The sequence below is a fragment of the Anopheles funestus genome, chromosome 2RL (assembly GCF_943734845.2).
Source record: "Anopheles funestus chromosome 2RL, idAnoFuneDA-416_04, whole genome shotgun sequence".
Taxonomy (NCBI): domain Eukaryota; kingdom Metazoa; phylum Arthropoda; class Insecta; order Diptera; family Culicidae; genus Anopheles; species Anopheles funestus.
Window position 1 is genome coordinate 73,086,639 of NC_064598.1, and position 20,172 is coordinate 73,106,810.

The window sequence follows — 20,172 nt, forward strand, 5'->3', positions numbered from 1 at the left end:
ATAGAACAATCATGGTTTGGTGTATTTTCTGATACTGTTCAAATAACTATCTTGTTACAATACACCGAATTTTAAATATCCAAATATTTGTACATACGCGAAAAGGACATCTGTCGACATCTATGGTTTATTTTACGCTTGAATTTAGAGCAGAAGAAAAGTTTCTTATAAAAAAATATGTTTTTTTTTAATCTAAATTTTGACAGTATAACGATCATGATTAACGTGCAAAGCAATTTTTTGTCCTTATTGAACAAAGGTAGGATTGATCTCTTCCAATCCTTTTCCCTATACGGCGATACAGTGGAATACGAATCATGTTTAAGAAAATGCTAAAGGTTGTCCCAGAGTTCCTTTACTCCTTCGATTGTTCAGTGACTCTCTCAGTGTTTTTGTTCTGATTTTCTTTTTGGTCCCCTCAGTCCCATCAACAATATTGCGAAGCCGCTGCGCTTATAATCTTTTCCTACCAAATGGCCGTTTCATCGCCTCCTCGTATTGTTATTTTCGTTTTAAATCCCTCCTGTGTGTTGCAGTGGCTGCTACCGTTGCAGCGAGATGCAGTACCGATTGCAATGACACAATATGCATTCTTGGGCGCTTTCTTTAGATTGTGAAATTCATGCTGTTGCGTCCTTTCTCGCTTCGTCAGAAAGATGTGAGCAAACGTTCCAATATTTGAATTGTACGTTACGATGCGCACTGTAGTTAAATTTGTGGCGTCTATTTGCCGGATATTGACTGGATATAAAGTTTTTTTGATTGGCAAGGATGCATCGGATGTCGATGGGCTATTTATTGAACAATTACGAACTAATTCATTCAAGGATATTCGATGAACATTGTTACTAAAATGGATATATTTCCTATTTTTATAATTTGATTCTATTTCTGTAACCAATCTTTAGGGTTCCATTGAAATTTCTAGATAAATAGACTATTTGAAATTATATTATAAACTTTTCTTTTATTGTTATAATACATTTATTTACTTTGAAAAATAGTAACGTGTTTCAAAATGGTTGACAAAGTTATTTAAAACATATTTTCACCATTTGTTTTTATTTGACCAAATGATTTCTAAGAATTTTCTTTGATTAACAAGTTTTCTAACCATTCTCCGTAATTAATATTACGACAAATGTATGTTTTTCAAACGCCATAAAATAAAAAATCAACCCCTAAACAATGTGTGTAACAACGATCAGCTTCGCGTCTGTTGAATTTACGTATTTCTCGGACAGAAATTGCAAAACCGTACACCCGTCAATTTTCATCCAATATCCCACACCGCGATCAATTCCACGGTACCTCACTTCACCAACAGCAAACTCGTGTCCAATTATTTCGATATCCTTTAACCAACCGCATCTTTCCCGTTGCATGGAAGAAGATTGTCGGTAAGCACGTCATTCGCACTCGTCTCTACCGTTCCACCGCTTATTTATGTGGTCCAGCAGCACTTGGGCAGCTGATATCCTCGGTTCGGGAAATCCTTCCCATGTACCAGGGTGCGTAACGCCGATCGTAATATGACGAAAAGGTGATCAGACTGTGGTGGTGATGGTGGTGGCGGTAGTGCAGTGACCATCGGTAGCAACAACCGATGAGGCAAGCACGGTTAGTGACTATGTGTAAGATTGAAAATTAAAAACAATAAAAAAGTGCTTCGATATCAAAGGAATGCGGTATTAATTTAATTTAATTATTCTCCATTGCCTTGTAGTTTTGTTTTTGGTTGTGGCGATTGCGGGGCGATTTTTTTTGCTTCATTTCGTTGTTGCTGTTATGTCTGGTGCTTCGTCGATTCTTTTTAAACTGCAGAAAAAAGTATTTTTGTTAAGCCTTCGACAAAACGCATAATGCAGCGGTACGCAATGTGTATCGAGGGCAGATGAACGTCGAGCGTTACCAGAGCACCGGGCAACAAAGGTGGAAATCCTTCATGCGTAAGATTCATGCAGATCGTTTATCGGTACGCTTGTTACGCGCATTCGAAGGCTTGATGTGGTCGGAAGGAGAAAAAAAAGGTATCCATCCTTGATAAATTATCTTCCCTTTTTTCCCGCGATAGGATACCCCATGAGGGTACATGTTTTGCATGTATGTAGAAACATTTTTTGTCGCATTATGTTGTAGCGCGACTTGAGCACTGTTGTACTGTTGCTGTTGCCAGTTACAAGAACATTCTTCTGCGAAAGTGCAGGACATATGTACGTACGTACATAACACAGACCGATGCTGTAATCTATCTGATTTAAGGTTCTAGGCGTGATTCTCCATATATGGAACCATGCGTTAACACACAATACTTTCAATTCAATGCTAATACACCTTTCAGAAACGACGGGGCATTAATGTGTGTGTGCAAGAAAAATGTAAGCAAAATCCTGATAATGCTAATGCACTCAAATCCCATCTGTAGCTATCAGGGCCCGGTAGCAGGATTTGCTGATATTGATGAGATAATCCCACCGGCAGCCGTACATCATGCCTCCAAACGGTGGTACAAATTAATTGATAGCTTTCTTTGCGAAGGAAAATCGTGCAAATTTCCCCAGCGAATGGTAATTTATTAATCAGAGCGGAATGCTATGAAAGTAGAGAAAAAACAAATTCCAGCCCAAACCAATCCATCCGTCATCGTCTCTAGATGCCGGTTTCCTTTCAAGATGTAGCCTAATTAGGTTGGAAATTATTGCTTAATTACTGAACGACCCAAAACATTCGGCCTTACTTACCTACGCAACTGGGCAAGTGATTTCCCCCGATAGTCACAACCGTCATCACCGCAGGCAAAATTTCGTTCACTCGTATGTGACACCAAATGACGCCGGACATCGGCCGCAGAACGGGCCAGGTAGTGGCATCCTTCGTGCTGGCAGGAAAACTCCTTGACAGATCGCTGGTCATGATGGACGCGGCTGTGCTGCCGCATTATGTGACTGTTGGGGGGGAGAGAGCAAAAAAAAAAATGCATGCGAGAAAGGCATGTTAGTGTATGGAATAAGCTAACAATCTTTGGGAACAATCAATCACTGCGGATTTCATGGTGTTGAAATGCTTCTGACAGTCTCAACAGGACCACAATATTCGTTGTTCTCTGAATTACGTGGAATATCATTGATATTTATAAGTAATTAATTTGAAACACATCAAATTTTGTCACAAGGGATTTGCAGAGTTTTGTTAATGAATAACAGTACTTTCTTCTAGTAATTGGAAAAAAGACTAGTGTAAGGCCACCAACTATAGCATTCTGATATCTTTTGTAACATTCATTGCAAACTTCTAAAATTTATCGTCTTGACAGTCTAAAAGATGAATTTTTCACTTATTGATACAACTCCGAAACATGGACAATATACTAAATCATGGACTGAAACATGGACAATATACTGTCGTATTGAAAAATCATTTCTGAAATATGCGTTTTGACGTAGTATCCTAAGTTGGAGTCTCTCTCTCTCTCTCTTTTTGGCGTAGCTACCCCTAAGGTAATGCCTGCCACTTCTGGCTTATTAGGCTTGCCAGAAATGGCCGGCGTGACCTTGTAAGCTTGTAAGAAGAGATTATACGTCGTGGTCGGATAGTCAGTCGTTGCTACGGGGGACAGCTACGGGGGATGGGATTTGATCCTCCTTTCCTGTCGCGTGGAACGGGAGCCGTTTATCACATGCACCACCAACACCCCTTGGAGTCAGAGTACTAATATTAAAATCCAGCCTACAGATCTGGACAGTCAATTATTACTTAGAAATAGTCGAATTAGAAATTAGAATTAGTCGAGTGTATTAAGTTTGGACGGATTCTAAATTACATTATTCGAGTAAAGAGCGTAACTTGGGACAATGGAAGCCAGTTTTTGCCTCTAAGTTGTGGTTAAACAAAACTAACATAATGGAAACTTTGTAGATAGTTATCTGATAATGAATAAGGAATTCTTGATTTCTATCAAACAGAGATCGCTAGAAACATACGAAACATGCGTTCTCATGTAACTTTTAAATCGTTAAAGAATATTATGGTAGATTTGCTCACATGCATTGCGAAACAAAATATCAGATTAAAAGAATTGCTGTTAGTTTCTGGAGTTCAGGACATTCAGAGGATATTCGAGCAACTTGAACAATTCTTGAGACGTCACCATACATATAGCAGAGGTGAATTGGCAAAATATATAGATAATCGTTGATGGGCAATTGAGAGATGAAACTACTTATCCTTACACAATAATTCCTATAAAAAGTAGTGATTGGTCATAGGATTCATTTTCTGGCTCGAACATAAATATAAATAGGTTCAGTAGTTCCGACCCTAACTCACTGCACCTACGGGTTGGAGTCGCTTATGGTAGCTTGCACCTATTGAAATCATTGCACCTACTGGAACTAATTGTTCAGGTCGCTTATGGATGGCTCCGACCCGCTAGGTTAATGTCAACCTGCCCATCACTACTATAAAGTAGGTAAGAGCTTATAAGCAAATAATATGGTTAACGCAATCAATTGTCTCCATCAGATTTAAGTAGATAGTGGAATAATTATGAAAAAGGGATAATTTAAAATAAAAACTTGAAGAATAGAATTACAATATATTGCGCTGAGAACCATCGCACATTACTACTTCTTTTGAAAACTGCGACCCGAAAAGATTGATTGTTTGATTGAAGTTATTTATATAGATGCAGGTTTTAAGGTTTTGAAATAAAATCGATAACCCGCAACATACAAATGGCACGAAATTAACAAAAAATAAATGAGCATTATTCGTTCATTCTTATAAAATTTATATTAAAACTATTCATTTTCATTCCTCTGCAAATGATTGTTATATGCATGCGAGTTCACTGTGGTCGCATATATCGCAGTCGGCAGCCGGCAATACTTTTGCCAGTGAATTTTCCTACTGCTCCGAACAAAGGAAAGCGGTCAGTGCCGATCCGTGCGTCCTCGTATGCAAAACTCAAACTTACGACTATCGTGCACTAAAAACCATTCATCCCAAAAGCGGAATGCAATTATCATATATATCTATAAGCCGGCACACGGGTGGCCGTCGTTTTTCCTTCGAAAAGTGTCCCCCAGTCCCCATGCCTAAATGGTTCCGTCAGTCTCAGCACATGCGACCGTTCCCGTACCCTATCGCGACGATTCCCATCAAATAGACTAGTCGCCGTACTAGTAGACGATCGCTTCCTTGCTTTGCATGATGTGACATTTTACGTTCGAAATGCAAATGACATCTTGGAGATCCGTTTCGTTCCGTTCGTTTGAGTTGCGTTCGGGGAAAGAGATATAAATATATTTTTTCCGGTCGCTTTTCACTGCGGTCCTTCCTTTATGGTTTCCTCAAGGACGAGGCACCATTTTGTCCCCAAGCTCATCTTTTTTGGGTTCATTTCCTTTGTTGTCATTTTTGCGTTCCTCCAAAGCTCTCTTCACTTCCTCCCCTCCTTATACACACCTATCCTCCCCTCTTGCAATGAAATGGATGATGCGATAAATTTTTATGTTTATTATTATAATCAAGTGTAGTTTTTCTTATGGCTGTTGCGATGCATTTCCGCCAGAATGATAGCTGCGGGGACGATCTGGGTGGTATGCGGAGAAAGCGAGTGAATTTTGCACTGTGCACTGTCAAGTGTTCGATGGCCAATTTGCATCCTGGCCGATGGTTCACTGCGCACTGTTGAAGAACTTCTCGGGTTCGAAAGAACGGTGAAGAACTTGTCGTTTTTTTTGTTGGGGTGCGATTCTTTCGTCCTGCAGGTCCATGCTTGATGAGTTTTTCTCACCATTTTCCACCGAGTGCACGAAGCATTACCAATGCACTGTGATGGCCACCACGATCGCCCTCCCAATTCGTTGGGGAGGGTTTGCAATTGGCTGATGCATCGAAATCGTTACGTGTAGAGTGTTGGGCGTTCGTCACCGCCTGTCTTCGGACTCGGTGAAATGATCCTTGCAGTTTTCTCATCACCAGGCATCAGCTGCTGCATCAGCAAAGCGAAGCATCGAATATCGAAACGCTGGCAAGAATGCGGTGCCATTTCGGGAAAGTTAGCGATGGCATCCCTGAAGAGAACGATGAAGCTTCCTTTTTTTTTATTTTATTTTAGTTCACTTACACTAAAACTCATCAACTGCAGTAGAACTCGGCTGAAGTGTTTTTCGCTTCATGGAAGTGAGATGCTTTTGGGGCGTTTTTTTTTGGTTGGTCTAACTTAGCTGCAGCATTTATATTTTTTTTCGTTTGGGAAGCTATTTTTTTTCTTTACAAAGTGATGAGAGTTTTCCACGATGATTTTTTTTTCGTTTGTCCTTAGGAATACTTTACGACGATGGACTGGTTTTGGTACTTTCGTTCGATCCTAATTTCCCACCGAATGGTGTTTAATGGATGACGATTACTTTGAATGGAGGAAACACTTTTACCATGAACTGCAGTAAAGAAAAAAAAAACTACAAATTGTAATGCAAACGTCATCTTTGATCGAGCATAATTTTCAATAACTATCGACAGCAAACAGAGACACAAAAGAATGGAATTAATAGAACATTCGTACAATTAACCAAAATGCAACACTTCTTATGCAACGGGTGCAACCGGTCTGGTAAAGTTTTGTCCCCACAATCAATTACACCCAAAATGTGCTGCACCGTAATTTGCTAACCTATTCCGCCATCGGCCATTTAGTTTGACCGTGCGGCCACGCGGTGTGCTTCTTAAGAAAACACTTAGCAAATTGCCAACTCCGCAACATTAGGTATTCATCGTGAGGTTCAAAAGCGATGCATAATGGTGTAAATGCATGCAAAAACCATGAGATATGGTTCGTATCTACGCGCTGAATGTGAAATGCTTTTGCAAGAATGCTGCTGGCAAAATAGGTGTGAGTTTTTCGTCGGTTTGCTATTTTCCAAAGTAGTTGGCGGAAGCGCCAAAATGTGTCTTTTAACATACAAGACAGTAGAAGACAGCATAGACGTGAGAAGGTGAGAAACGTGGTAAAGGTACGTTTTAAAATTCAAAAGACAATAGAAACACCCCGGTAATTAACCGGTAGAAGAGAAACTACCTCCCCAACACAATGAGGAAGGTGTCGGGAAGGATGGTGGAGATGAAAAGTCGTAAGAAAATCGTACGTGAAGAAGTACCGCCCGATGAACTCCCTGAACCTCGATCATCGCAAACCGTGCGAGCGGTTTGTTTGTAACTGAGCTACAAACAAACAAAAGTAACACTTCTTTACCATGGTTAAGAACTTGAGGGCACCCATTAACTCATCTCCGCCAGCGGTGGCATACGGGTGATGCTAGATGGTCGGGGAATGCCAGGTGGTGGCATTTTACGATTTTCATTTCCATTAATCCTTGCAAACTGCCGGCTTCACGTGTGTTTGTTTTTCATATTTATGGCACTTCGTGTGGTTACGAATATTCCACTGCCTTTCGGATTCGAAGCACAGCTTTACCAACTTCTTGGGTAAAGTTACTCTTCTTGTGATACTTAATTTTTCTCTAAACTTTCATGCTTCACGAATAAAAGGGCTGGTATGCGGCGGGCAGCGGGTGCAAAAGCGTTACAAAATGAATCCGTTGAGTAAACGTTTGGTGCCGGTACCGTGTCTTACAAAATTAACCTTTATCTGTAAAAATTATGAAAGAATGATTTTGGGACAAATATTTCACGCCCGAAAACAAAAGGTATGCAAATAGGATGTTCGCGATGAACATCAACAAAGTCAAACGCAGAATGTGTTAAGAACCATGTCGTTCGGCACAGGCCGAATACGCAATAGGAACATTATAAATCCATGTAGCGGCAAGGTTTTTTTTATTATCCTCGGTAGCATACATGGCAACAAACGTTGGGCAGGGAAGGGGGTTTTTTGGTTATGTGAGGGAGCTAACATTTTGTTAGACGCATCTCAGGAGAAGGATAAAGTGAACGTGCTTTAAATTGTTTGATCTCAAGTAATGTGCTTTGTTTGATGTTGTATGTAATGTTGCATCTTGTGTTATGCTTTAAGTTATGGTTAATAACATAAAAAGGAGCATGAGAACAAATAACTTTGACTTTAGATATGCTACAGCTTGGTTAATATACTTTGTCTAATTAGTCAAAAGATTGACTTGCTCTACTCTTTATCATTTTAACTCATTGTAACTTTATTATATTGCCAGGCCGTTCTACCTGAATAAAAAAAAAGTTTATTATATTGTTGTCAAGCATTATAAACTAATAGAAGAAATATGAAGAAGTCTAAAAATATATATTTAAAAAAACCCAAGTAGTCTTTATAGCGTAGTGTAACGTTATAACGTACGGATTCAGAAATTCTAAACGCATGCAATAGTTTTTACCTTGTCAACAAGATAATTTCTTACCAAGAATCAATGTATTTTGTACTTCCATAATTATTTATTTTTATAATTTTTTTTTGGGTTATTATATTCCCGTTATTAGGACAAGTTTAAAAAAATTTCTCTTTTTTTCTTGTAGAGTTGGACATGTAAATGTAAAAACATGTGTAAACATGTAAATTAAAAAAATATGTTGTTTTTTTTTGTTAGAACCGCCTGGTCGTATCAAGACTTATTTTACCACGTAGCAGGATTCGGCGGCGTTTTATCACATACACCACCGAAAATATAATGAGAAAATTAATGTTGAAATCATAATAAGCGCTTAGAAGAGCCATGTTTAACACTAGATTGATTGTACTAGTCATTTTAACTGGAACGTTTCATTTTCGTCACATTATTTCTTGGGTTTAATCAATTCTATGGTAGTTGAAACACGGAGTTATACATGAAGTTAACATATATTTCCTGTAGAACGATCTCCAATCAATAATAACATATACTTCAACTCTTCCAAATTGTTTAAAAATTAACCACGAACGAAAAACGCTAGTTCTGGTGTTAAACCTATGCAATTATAAAAAAAATTATTTACTGTACAGGTGAAACACTTCAAAAGTAATAGTATTTTTAAACTAATTTAAAAAAGATAGAATTTTAAAAAATTGCGAATGTTGTTAAAGTTAAGTTACTTCGAAGAATCCAACGACTAGGTGTAACATTACATCAAAATATTTATAAAAATATTTTTTGGAATAGAAAATATGTTTTTCTAAATTGTTAATACTTGCCCATGAGCGATGTTCTAAATTATTTTTAAAACTTTTAGCTTTATTCTCAAACACTTATTTTTTATAGTTATGTTACGGATTGAATCCACATTCTCATCTTTGCTTGAGGATGATAAATCTGTAACGAAATGTACACAAACATTGCATTCCAAAACCACCTACCCCCAAAACAAACCGTATTGGCAACCGCACAACAATGCCCGTGTAACAAGTGTACTGTTAAAAGTCACACTGGCAACGCTTCCCAACAGTACATTGTACCCTTAATCAATCGTTATCGCACCGCACCGAACCACCATCAAAACGGGTGTCTTAAATCAACCTCACGATGTCAAAATCAGACATCAATAGCGATCGTTCCACCATAAAATCCACCAAACAGCGCAAACACCCTCCGGACCGTATACGGATGCACACCCGGTTTTTGGTGAAGCGCTTACCATTGCGATGCCATTTCTTTGGCAAGGTAACGATAAGAATGATTTGTTTCCCTATGAATGGGAGAGACACACTTTTCCATGGATCATCGAACCGAGCGCCAATCACTCGGAAATGCGCACCACGACCGCACGCCGAGCGTGGTAAATACTTCCGTGCACACTTCATTACCACTTCCGACAAGGAAGGCGACCCGAGCGAGGTGCCATGGTGCGACCGAGAGGTTTCCATGTTCCGTGCATGGTGGATGTTTCCGGTTCGTTGGAAGTACCACCATCATCATCGTGACAAACCTTTCAGCGCCGGGTAGAATGCTGAGCTGAGTGAGACAAAGTCAAGGCATGTTTGGCACTGCTGACAGACGGTGCACCAATGTTTTCGGAAAGATGCGATGCGTTTCGGCTGCTGTTGGCACGTTCGGCAGGATATCGGGAAGATTTATAAAGGTAGTTTAGTCGATGATGGGGCTGGAACCCTTCCTCTAGTGATCGGGCCCAGTTTTGAGATGAAATCGGCATCATTCAGCTAGTGCTTTTAGCCTCCCAATCCAACGGATTCGGTGGACTTGTCGTTTATAAATCGTTTTTCGATAAAGCTCAAACTCCCTTTTGCGATGCGTCGTCGGTACGATGATATGTGAAATGGAATTTATGGTCTCATCGCACATCAGACCTTTGGAACATGTCGTCGGAGGCGATATGGTGTGTGTGTGATTTTTTTTTTGAGTGTAAAAGGATTTCAACGAAGGAACCAACCCGATTTCAAACGTCCAACGAAGGAAACGTCAAACGATTCGGACATGACCATGGTGCAGGAATGCACGTTAAAATACTTCCACACTTTCGATGGAGAATTGCTTCATGTTTTTTTTCTTTCCTTCAGTGTGTGTGTGTGTATGTGGTCACATTTTTCACACCCTTTGGCAAGGAAGAAATCTATTTCGGAAAAGCCAGCTCTAAACGGGTGGATCTTTGACCACCGCCCGCAGAGAAGGATGTTTAGACGCCCATGAACGTAAATCATGTAACGGTGGCGTTGCACGGGAAGATAAAAGTATTCAATCGTTGCGAGAGGCCCACCGACAAAGTGCGCCATAAAATACAAAATGCAGTCTTGGCTCCGGTACGGCAGTTCATAAAACAGCGATCGTCCGCACGAGCGGGAAGAAAAACCTCATCCTGGAAGGGGAACAAATACCGTTTGCTGGATTTCTCTCGAATTTCAGGAATTCGCAATAGTCTTAACGGATCCTTTCGGCTTTCGAGCTGTAGCAGAAAGGTGAGTTCGCTTATTTTTTTTCCGCTCCCACGCTTAACCGAAAGTGGCGATAAAAAAACCGAAGCCAGTGTTGTCCACTGTAGAAAATATATTATTATCACCTGCAGAAAAGAAAGGACTAGTACGGTGGCCAAAATAGTCAAGACAGCCAAGATGACCTACGAATAGGTGGATTTTTGGGGGTGCAAATATTTATAGACATTTATGTTCTGGTCAACCGAAATAAGGAATATTTTTTCGCCTATCAAAAAGGGCACGACAGCACGCCGTACAATGGGATGCAGCCGGATGGTCTGCAAATGCTTTTCGCTTCTTCGGTGACATCGGTTGCAGGGAGAAATAATTGCACAGCACTTTCCTCGGTGTGTCTCGAGTTGCTTGGAAGCATACCTAGCCAGATATGGTGACCATTAACTGCTACCGTTGAATGAAGGTAAAGTGCGCCATAAAACAAACCAACCATGATAGTACGAACCGAGCCAATAAAAAGTGCCCAATCCTCTAAGACGCGAATTCTGGGGATATGCTCTGATTATTTTTTTTTTGCAAAAGGAAGATATTAAACAAGCAAAATAAATACAAAACAGACGAGATGCGTGTATTCGGGTGAAAGAAATTAAAAGTAATAGATATGGCTATATGGTTCGATCGTTTTTGACGGTTTTTGGTTGCAAACATTTTTGTAGAGAATAAACGAATTTCCAGCCATTATCAATTGCTTCGGTGCTTAAAACTGCCGGACATCAAATGACCAATCACATCGGTGTGTATGAGGTTTTTGGAGGGAATGCAATGCGAACATTAACATTGGCAGACAGATTTTCCACTTTTCCACGAAACACATTCCCTGAGCAGTGCAAAATGTCCCAAGAAATAGCCAGCGCTTTGAACCGTTTTTGTAGTATGAAAACAAGATGAGAGTTTATAGCAAAATGGTGGCGGACGAATCCTTTTGCAACCGCGGTCATTTTGCTATTTAATCTGTTTGGATTGAACAGAAATGCTTTGCTGCTTGGTTGACCAAAAATGTTTCACCTGGCAGAATGTTCGGCATACCAGTAATGCCTTCCCCATGTCTGCTGTATGTCTAGAGTTTAAGGACACGATCATAATAGAACACACATAAAATGAGAATAAAAAAAAAACCGCACACAAAAAAAACGATGCATTTGAATCCCGAGGTCTGATCTTTTGGGATGGATTCTTGCATACCGTGGATGATTTTTCTCGAACCGTTTAACCCTTACGCTTCGGTCACCTGTCGTACGAAGCGAAGGGAAGACACGATTTACGAAACCGATATACACATATACGTATGCTTGACCAAACCTTAAGCCTGTCCCACCGTATAATGGATTCTTGGAGAATCATTTTTGGTCAGTTTCGGTGGTGAAACCGTCGCCGTTTAACCGTAGGATAATGGGTGACATGCGGCAACGAAGGCTCTTGCGCCTTCGATGGGGATTATATTGCAAATATTCAACGGATGCCGAAATCGTCGACGGAAACCTCGGGAAAATAAAACACAAGTACCGTACTCGGTATAGTGGTGGGTTTTTATATGGTCCGACAGTGCAAAGCGTTGAGGTTTTGGCGAACAAAACAGGGCGAAATTGGCGACAGAACAGGGTTGGAGGGTGAAAAGTTTTTTTTTTGTCGCCAACCCGTCCCAACACCATCCCCTCGGGTGGTGGTTACTTGTGGCCTGGGAAAACGGGATGTTGATGGAAGTGGAAAGAAGGTACTGAATCTCTCGATGCTGTATGATGCTGAATACGGGAGGAATATTGGGTGGCCCAGGAGTTTGGAGACAAAAGCTAAAGCGATAGTAAAGTGTTTTATTTTCCGCATAGATGTCCGAGGCAAATAGCATGCCTACAACTTGTTTATTGCCTGCTCACTGTAATTATAGAGAAAAGAATTTCCCGTCCAAGAACTATTAAGGCGTTTGTGGAGTGGGAGGCGCAACAAAACAGGCGACAAACATTAGCCATACATGTAGGAAATTATACCAAAAACAAAACAATTCATTACACGGGGAGGCATTGTGAGCTAAGTTACCACACTAAGGATGCATTTTTTACACCTTATTTCCTGTTACAAAAGGATGTTGATTGTGTTATGGGATAGTGACAATAAAAAAGATTATTTAAATTGTTGCATTAGCTTAAAGGAAGAATTTTACATTTTTCTCTATTGAACAACGGAAAATTTGGTCATTATTTAAATTGTGGATAATTTGATTTGAGTTGGAAAATTTGAATTGCCTTTGATTGACTACAACATATCCAGAGGAGAATTGGATCGTATCAACATAAATTATGAATGAAAAATTTTGAAAAAAAATTGAATATTTTTATTTGATTTTTATTAAAAAAAATGCTATCGACCCTCACATTTTTATTTTACCATAGTTTGTAATTTGTAAAATAAATTAACAAAACTGGTTAAACAAATATTTTCTACCTGATTGAGCATTAGCACCTGAAACACACAGGTACAAAACGAAGGTAAATAATTCGCACAGGAACACCCTAAACTAGTGTCCATTTCCTTTTTCTCCAGGTGCACTGCCGCAAAAGCTTTCGCGTGCACTTTGTTCCGCTTTGTTTTACTTGTTTTGTGCATTGTACATGCAAATGCGGGAGTCTACAATTTTACCAAAAAAAAAGAGAAACAAATAAAACGAAAATCTTCATAATTTATTTGCTATTTAGATTTATACTTATGCTTAATGGGGTATTCGGCGCGGGTCAACAACGTACCGGATTGTTTCGCCACCGGAAAAGGTCTCGGTATACGTAGGAAATACGAACGGAAAGCTGTTAGCGCTAGAAAGCGCCAGCATTGGAAACCCCGGTGACGATCGGCATCGGTGGGTTGGTTGGTCGCAAGGTAAGAACTCTCCATTATGCCGAGGCCGTGCTCGGGGAAATAATTTTAATCTTTTTCGTACATGTGTTCCCGGATGTGCGACCGGAATCCGAGATGCCGGACAGTGCAACCACGCCACGGAGCGAGGTAGAGTGCCCCATTACGGGACAAAGTATATTTGTAGTGCCCGGCCGGTTGTAATGTAAAACGAGCATCGGTATTTAGATGAATTGGCATTGTAGCGGTTACGGCTGGATCTGTCCGGCGTACTAGCGAAACGAGGCCTCCACTTTGTTGTCGTCGTCGTCGCCGTCGTTGGGGGATGTTTTAAAATGTTCTCTCTCGCCTACCTCTTGTAGCCTTGAGTCAGTGTGTGGTGAAGGATGTGCACACGTTAGGCGCTTCGCTTTAGCACGACTTTTTGAACGTGTGTCGTGTGTGTGGGCAGGTTCTTTTTTCTTTTCATTCTCATCCCGAAAGATCCCTTTCAGTGGCGGTGTTTTACTCATAAATTACACCGAAATGTTTCTAGGGACTTAAGCTCATTTCCTACCATTATTTGCTTTAGCCATTTTGGTAACATGGTAAAAAGCCACAACAGGGTGAAACTTTCGGAGTTTGCCGGTTTTCCACACTATACAGGGAAATCATCAAAACTCAATCGAATTATGTCCCCTTTTTGCGAACCAGTTCGGTTCGGGGGTGAAGATTTGCGCTACCGACCGATATCAATTCGGGTTTGAAAGGGAATGAGATCCTTTTTTTTCGAATAAGCGCGTAAAAACAGTACGGTGTATGAATATGTAATTAAATCTTCTCACCGCGTGCGATGTACGCAAGATGCAGAAGAGGTAAATTACCTTGTTTGGAAAATAGCCGCATGTGAAGAGTACCAGACCAGTTAGCGAAGCATATGTTGCCGGAAATTTATTCGTTAAATTTGCTAGTATCATTCGACCCTTGGTGACAATGGTGTGAGAAGAAATTATTGCACAACTTGGTTAAGTAACGTAGTGCAACGAACGTGGGCTTCAGAATTCGGGAACCTTACGTTTGATCGAACTCCAGGAACGTGAGCTCTAGGTTTGATGGAAGTTTTAAAATTTTCCTTTAAATATTTTAACATAGTCCTCAAACAATTTTAAAATTTAACATATTTAGGAAAACTTGCCTAAGATATTTTTATAAAGTTTATGTAAATAAGTATAATCAAGACTTTTAAGCAACGATTTACCTAAATAGTTTATCACTCGTTAAATAATAGTTAAACGAACGTGAACTTCAGAAATGTTTAAATGGAAGTTTTAAAATTGTCCTTTCCTGAGGAATCCTCAGGATTTCACGAGGAATCCTCAAGATTTTCCTGAGGATTTATTTATTTATTTATTTTTTTATAATTAATTATTACGGCTTCGGCCGTATTGTCAGCCTCTGAAGCTGAAGAAGTACATTTTTCACAAGGCATTTCCTCCTTGTATTTTACCGTTTTCCTGAGGATTTAATCCTCAAAAAATTTTATAAAATACCGCCTTATCTTCTTACAAATTTAATTTTAATAAAAATCAAAACTTTTAAGCAGCTATCTATCCAAAACGTGTACCACTCAGAACACTGAGATTGGAGTTAGCGTGTGCAAGTGCTAAAACATAATGATCCCACTATTTGATGGACCTCGTAAGCCCCCAACGTACTTACGCTACACGATTAGCACTCGCGGGAAAACGTGGGCAAAAAGGTGAATAGTAAATCTTAAAACTAACCATATTGACAACAGCGTACAAGGACTTCTAAATATATGTGCCGGGATCGTGTGTATATTACGGCGAACCTTGTCATATTAATACCGTACATCCGTACTATCCGTTCCGTTACGTGGCTAAGTGCCCCGTGCACCGGAATATCCCATCTGTTACGATGTTATGGTTACCGTGCGCTCGTTACGTCCATGGAGGAAAGTCTGGCCACTAACATCCTCGCGCGGTAAAGTTTATGTCCTAGCGTGTGCGTAGCTGCGTCACACAAAAATGATGCGCCCTGTTAACGTTCCAGCGGCTGCTAGCAAAATGGTTTGGACGCTCGACTAAAAGTGGAGTTTCTCCAGGTCCGGAGCTTGCTCAGTTTATGTGGTGCTATGTTTATGCGCCATTTGGGGCCTGGGCTGTGGAGGGAATTATTTGTCCACTCGGTAACATCGCACCAATTAAGAAGGGGCCCCATGATGAACTTCGGTACATGGTGTAATCCGGGCGACTAGCGTCACTGTCGTCATCGGTTTCGGGCCGGTGACACAAATGACAGGACATTCGCGCATAGTTTCACGCTGGTTAGTGTGAGCATTGGGCGGTGTCGACCGTACGACGCTAAACGACCCAAATGGAGGACAACCCTGTTTTAGGGTGTTGTCAAATTTATCTGCATACCAAACCAAGTCACCGGCGTAAACCGGTGATGTACTTAAGCAGTATTTTATAGTGTTTTAACGTTAGGATGTTTTTCGTATGCATGGGATCTTGTTGTTTTTGGGGATGTCATTATATTTTCTTGGTAATTAGAATGAAAACACTTATTTCTATATGATAATGACAATTGAATCAGCAGTAGAAGAAGAAAAAAAAAATCAAATGAAGAACGGTTTTTTGGTGAAAACATACACATTCTCTAGAGCATGGTCGTGCTTAACTGGTTCACAAACAAAACGATGTCGAAGGTAACGCCAATTACCCGATAGCAGCGGTGGTACCTTATTTGTTTTGTTTCGTCTTTAGATTACACATGACATTAATTGGTACTATATTCACTAAGCCGCCGAGTGAAGCACTTGCTCCGCACGGCCCAAGAACCTCTTCCAAAGCAGAAAGCGAAAAATCCCGCATCCCTTAAATTGTTGTAACCAAAGATGGAACCGAAGCGGAGTAAACCGAGGTATCTACATGTGTGTCCGTTTTTTTTGTATTTTGTTTCGCTATGTTTTGTTTCTACGTATAAATCTATCAACTCAAGTAGCTATTTTCACAAATTACGTTAGGATTTCTGTAATTAACTTTGCATTTTATCGCTGCACAACGGCTGCGGTGCGGCGGTACCGTAGATTGAGGAGAACTTTTCTGGTTCATTTGACTGTCCCCGATATGCCCATTTACCCGGGCAAGTTACCAATCACGACCGGGTCACTAATCGCAACCTCCCCCTCCACTGTACGTTAATGTGACCGGTGTGCAATAATGGGCGCGAAAGATGCGCTTCAGGCAATATGGTTGCCGTACGGTTCGGGGGCACTGTTTTGCTCCGGGGCTCGTTTCACGCTAGCGGACGCTTTGTTTTTTTTGTTTTCTTTTTTGCTTGTGTTGTGAGTGTCGTTCCGTGCAATGCGACATGGATTAGCTGGAGAGTCTTTATGCTTCTTGTTCCCTGGGAGGATAGCCCAGCTGTAATCGACAGGGTGAACAGCGGTACACCATCCACAATGAATCTTTAACCGATTTGTTCTTATGTCGACCGATTCAACAGACCGTTACACCAATCCGGAACGTGAAACGAGCATGGTCGGAAAATCCTCCACACGGTTAAGTGATCTTGATGTCCGATTCATGAATTAGTTTCTCCCACCTACACAAACCTCCTACTGACCTCCGTTTGCTTTTGTCGGTGATACCTAAAAAGGGGAAAGAGAGCCACCTCAGGGCTCATTCGCTTTACGTTTGTCTCCGCTTCGGGGGCAGCTTTTCGGGCAACGTAATTGCTGAATTATCTCGTTGAAATTCTGGAAGGATGTCCAGAAGAAAAGTGCCATCCGGGTACGGTTTGACCATTTGAATCTTTGCGCCCTATTGCTACTGCTAGCTTTCCCGGTTACAGCTGTCGGTTTCGGTGACCGCAGTACTGTTTCGCTTTTAAGAAGCATCCTAAGCAGACGACAGCACTGTCATTCAAGGTGAATTTTACCTTGCTAGAGGACAACAGAAGCTATGACAATGACGACATGCATCTGGCATGCGTTTGGTGTATGTGGTTTTCTCACCATTTTCTCTTTGAAGCGATGAGCACCAATGCAAATGGATCGTTGCTATAAAACATCCCTGAAAGGTCCCTCAGTAAGCGTACCACCCCATCTGCGAACGACGGCTTATCTAAACGCTCATAAAGTACTGGTGCAAGGATATAAAAATATTTAATTATTTACACCGAAAGTGACCGAGGAGTGATGCGATGTTTGCACACATGGAAATGTGGCAAGCGTTTTGCAGGCGAGGAAAAACTGGGAGGACATCCACAATTTGTAAGAATTTACATGACGCCCTTGTCATGGTTTCGGCGTGGAGCAGGAGAATCCTAACCGAACTGGAAATTTGTGTCACACCAGTTGTGTTTTGTCGGTTGACTGAATGACTTCACCCGTACCCACGCACGAGAGGGTGTTATCTTCACGCGTTCGGTTTGCTGGATGTCAGCATGTCCCCGTACAGTTTCTCGTTCTTCAGCGGTCCAAATACCATCGTCAAATGCCGTTCGTCCGGGCGTTGGTCACATAAAGTTATCAGTTTTATCGTCATTACACTTCTATTCTTTTCCACCCCTTTACATAATTATACCGAAAAAGGCGCCTGTAACCGGTACCATCGCGCTTATGTAAACATTTGTCAAACGAAACATGTGGCTGGCAAGAACTTCCCGCTTGGGAACCCCCCCCGGGTGGGGAATGCGTTGTGTGTGTGTGTCTCTGGGCTTGTCTGTCCCTTAGTGACGGAAGGTGGTGTCATTTTCGCAATCCCATCCAAAGCTTAATTGCACCCACTTTCCACCGGGGTGAGTCGTCTCCGGTTGGCTATTCATCCTTTCCGCTAGGCATCATTTTCCAGCACAAAATATGCATTTACAAAGGGTGATATCATATTTCTCCGAATCTACACAACACGCAAAAAAGGGGGGGACGTTTTTGGGACGATGTCTTGTCGTTGGTTTCGGGAGGGGAGTAGCTTTTGTGTTGTACGGGATGAGATTTTATTTACCTTTTTATACCAACTTAACGGCAATGTTTTGCCGCCTACGGTAGCAAATGGCAAACACTAAATTGATGGTGAATTAATTTCATAAATGCTTAGCAGAGATCGGAAGAGCTTTTTGGGTTGTTTTTGGGCGCCCAAAAACAGGAAGAGCGCTTTCTATAAATTCACCTATCTCAAGACACAAGCGGAACACATTAGCAACCCGGTCGGGGGGGTTTGGTAGATTCGCTGAAAAGCACTACATTCCGGACTATAACCATTCGAAACATTTTACCAAAACGATAGGAAAATCGCGCAGGACCAACAACCAAAAAAAAAAACTTGCTAAATATTTAACTATTTCGATATTTCCCAGCGGGTCATAAATTAGATCAAAATGCGTCCGGTTCGGGTGAGAGGAGGAAAACCCCGGTCCCAAGCATGCAACCAACAACAATTACAACGCAAAAACTATACTCACCGATTGGCGAACGATTTGCCGCAACTAGTACAGATAGCCGCACGGGATGGTCCTGCTTCGGTGCTATCGGCCGTACGGATTCCTTCACTCGCTGCCTCGTGCTTCCGCTGGTGCTGAATGTTATCAATGTGATTTTTGAGATTGGCCTTGCGCGTAAATGCCATCGGACAGTGCGGGCAGGGAAACAACCGCTCGTCGGTGTGTTGGCGCAGGTGAAAGCGAAGGGACGCCTTGGAGAATGCTTTCCCACACAGCGGGCAGGTGATTTTGGGACACCGGCGCTTACCCGACGTGGACGACCCCGATGGGGATGACTTTGCTTTGTCATCCAACTTTGATGAGTGCAAAATTTCGTGAAACAGAAATTCGGCTTGCGATGAGGTTCTATGATGGTTTTTTTTCGAGTTGTAGTTAGATATAAAGAGCACGTGAGAAGGGTGGGTGCGATGGAGAAAGGGGACGAAATAAATGAAATGAGAAAATTTTAATGAAGGTTGAAAAAGCGTCATTTATACACCGACCCCCACCAATTCTGAACCTCCGTTTTTTTGGTCCACACGGTTCATGCTCTATCCCGCCATCCGAACTGTCCGGCGGACTTGGTCAGTGCGGGTGCGTGTGAATGTTTTAAGTTTCCTCGATCCTGCCGACCGATATGTACACACAGCCACATATACAGACACCGAGGGGGAGGGGGGGGGGGGGGGTGAGTGGAGGGTACTGAAATGGAAATGTTCGCACATCTAAAACGCACAAACACTAGCGTTCGAGACAGGCGCGGAAGGAAGGTGGATGGAAAATTGTGTGGGAATCGTATCGGTGGATGGGACTGGATGGAAAATGGAAAATTAGCAAGGACAGCAACAAATAAGCAAACAGGTAAACACACTCCGGATACTCATCCGGCTCATTTGGTACGCCGAAAGGACAATCACCGAGGCGGTTCGGAGGCTCTCCGT

General features: G+C 41.4%; 1 protein-coding gene across 1 annotated transcript in view; it reads right to left on the reverse strand.

Annotated features, from left to right (window-relative positions):
* Positions 1-20,172, reverse strand: part of LOC125760594 (zinc finger protein ZFAT) — a 70,644-nt gene that overhangs the window by 13,079 nt on the left and 37,393 nt on the right. Inside the window, exons 5-6 of the mRNA XM_049420868.1 lie at positions 19,214-19,597; positions 2,742-2,945 (exon numbers count right to left, since the gene is read on the reverse strand). Coding sequence (XP_049276825.1) covers positions 2,742-2,945; positions 19,214-19,597 — 588 coding nt within the window. The remainder of the gene's footprint in view (positions 1-2,741; positions 2,946-19,213; positions 19,598-20,172) is intronic.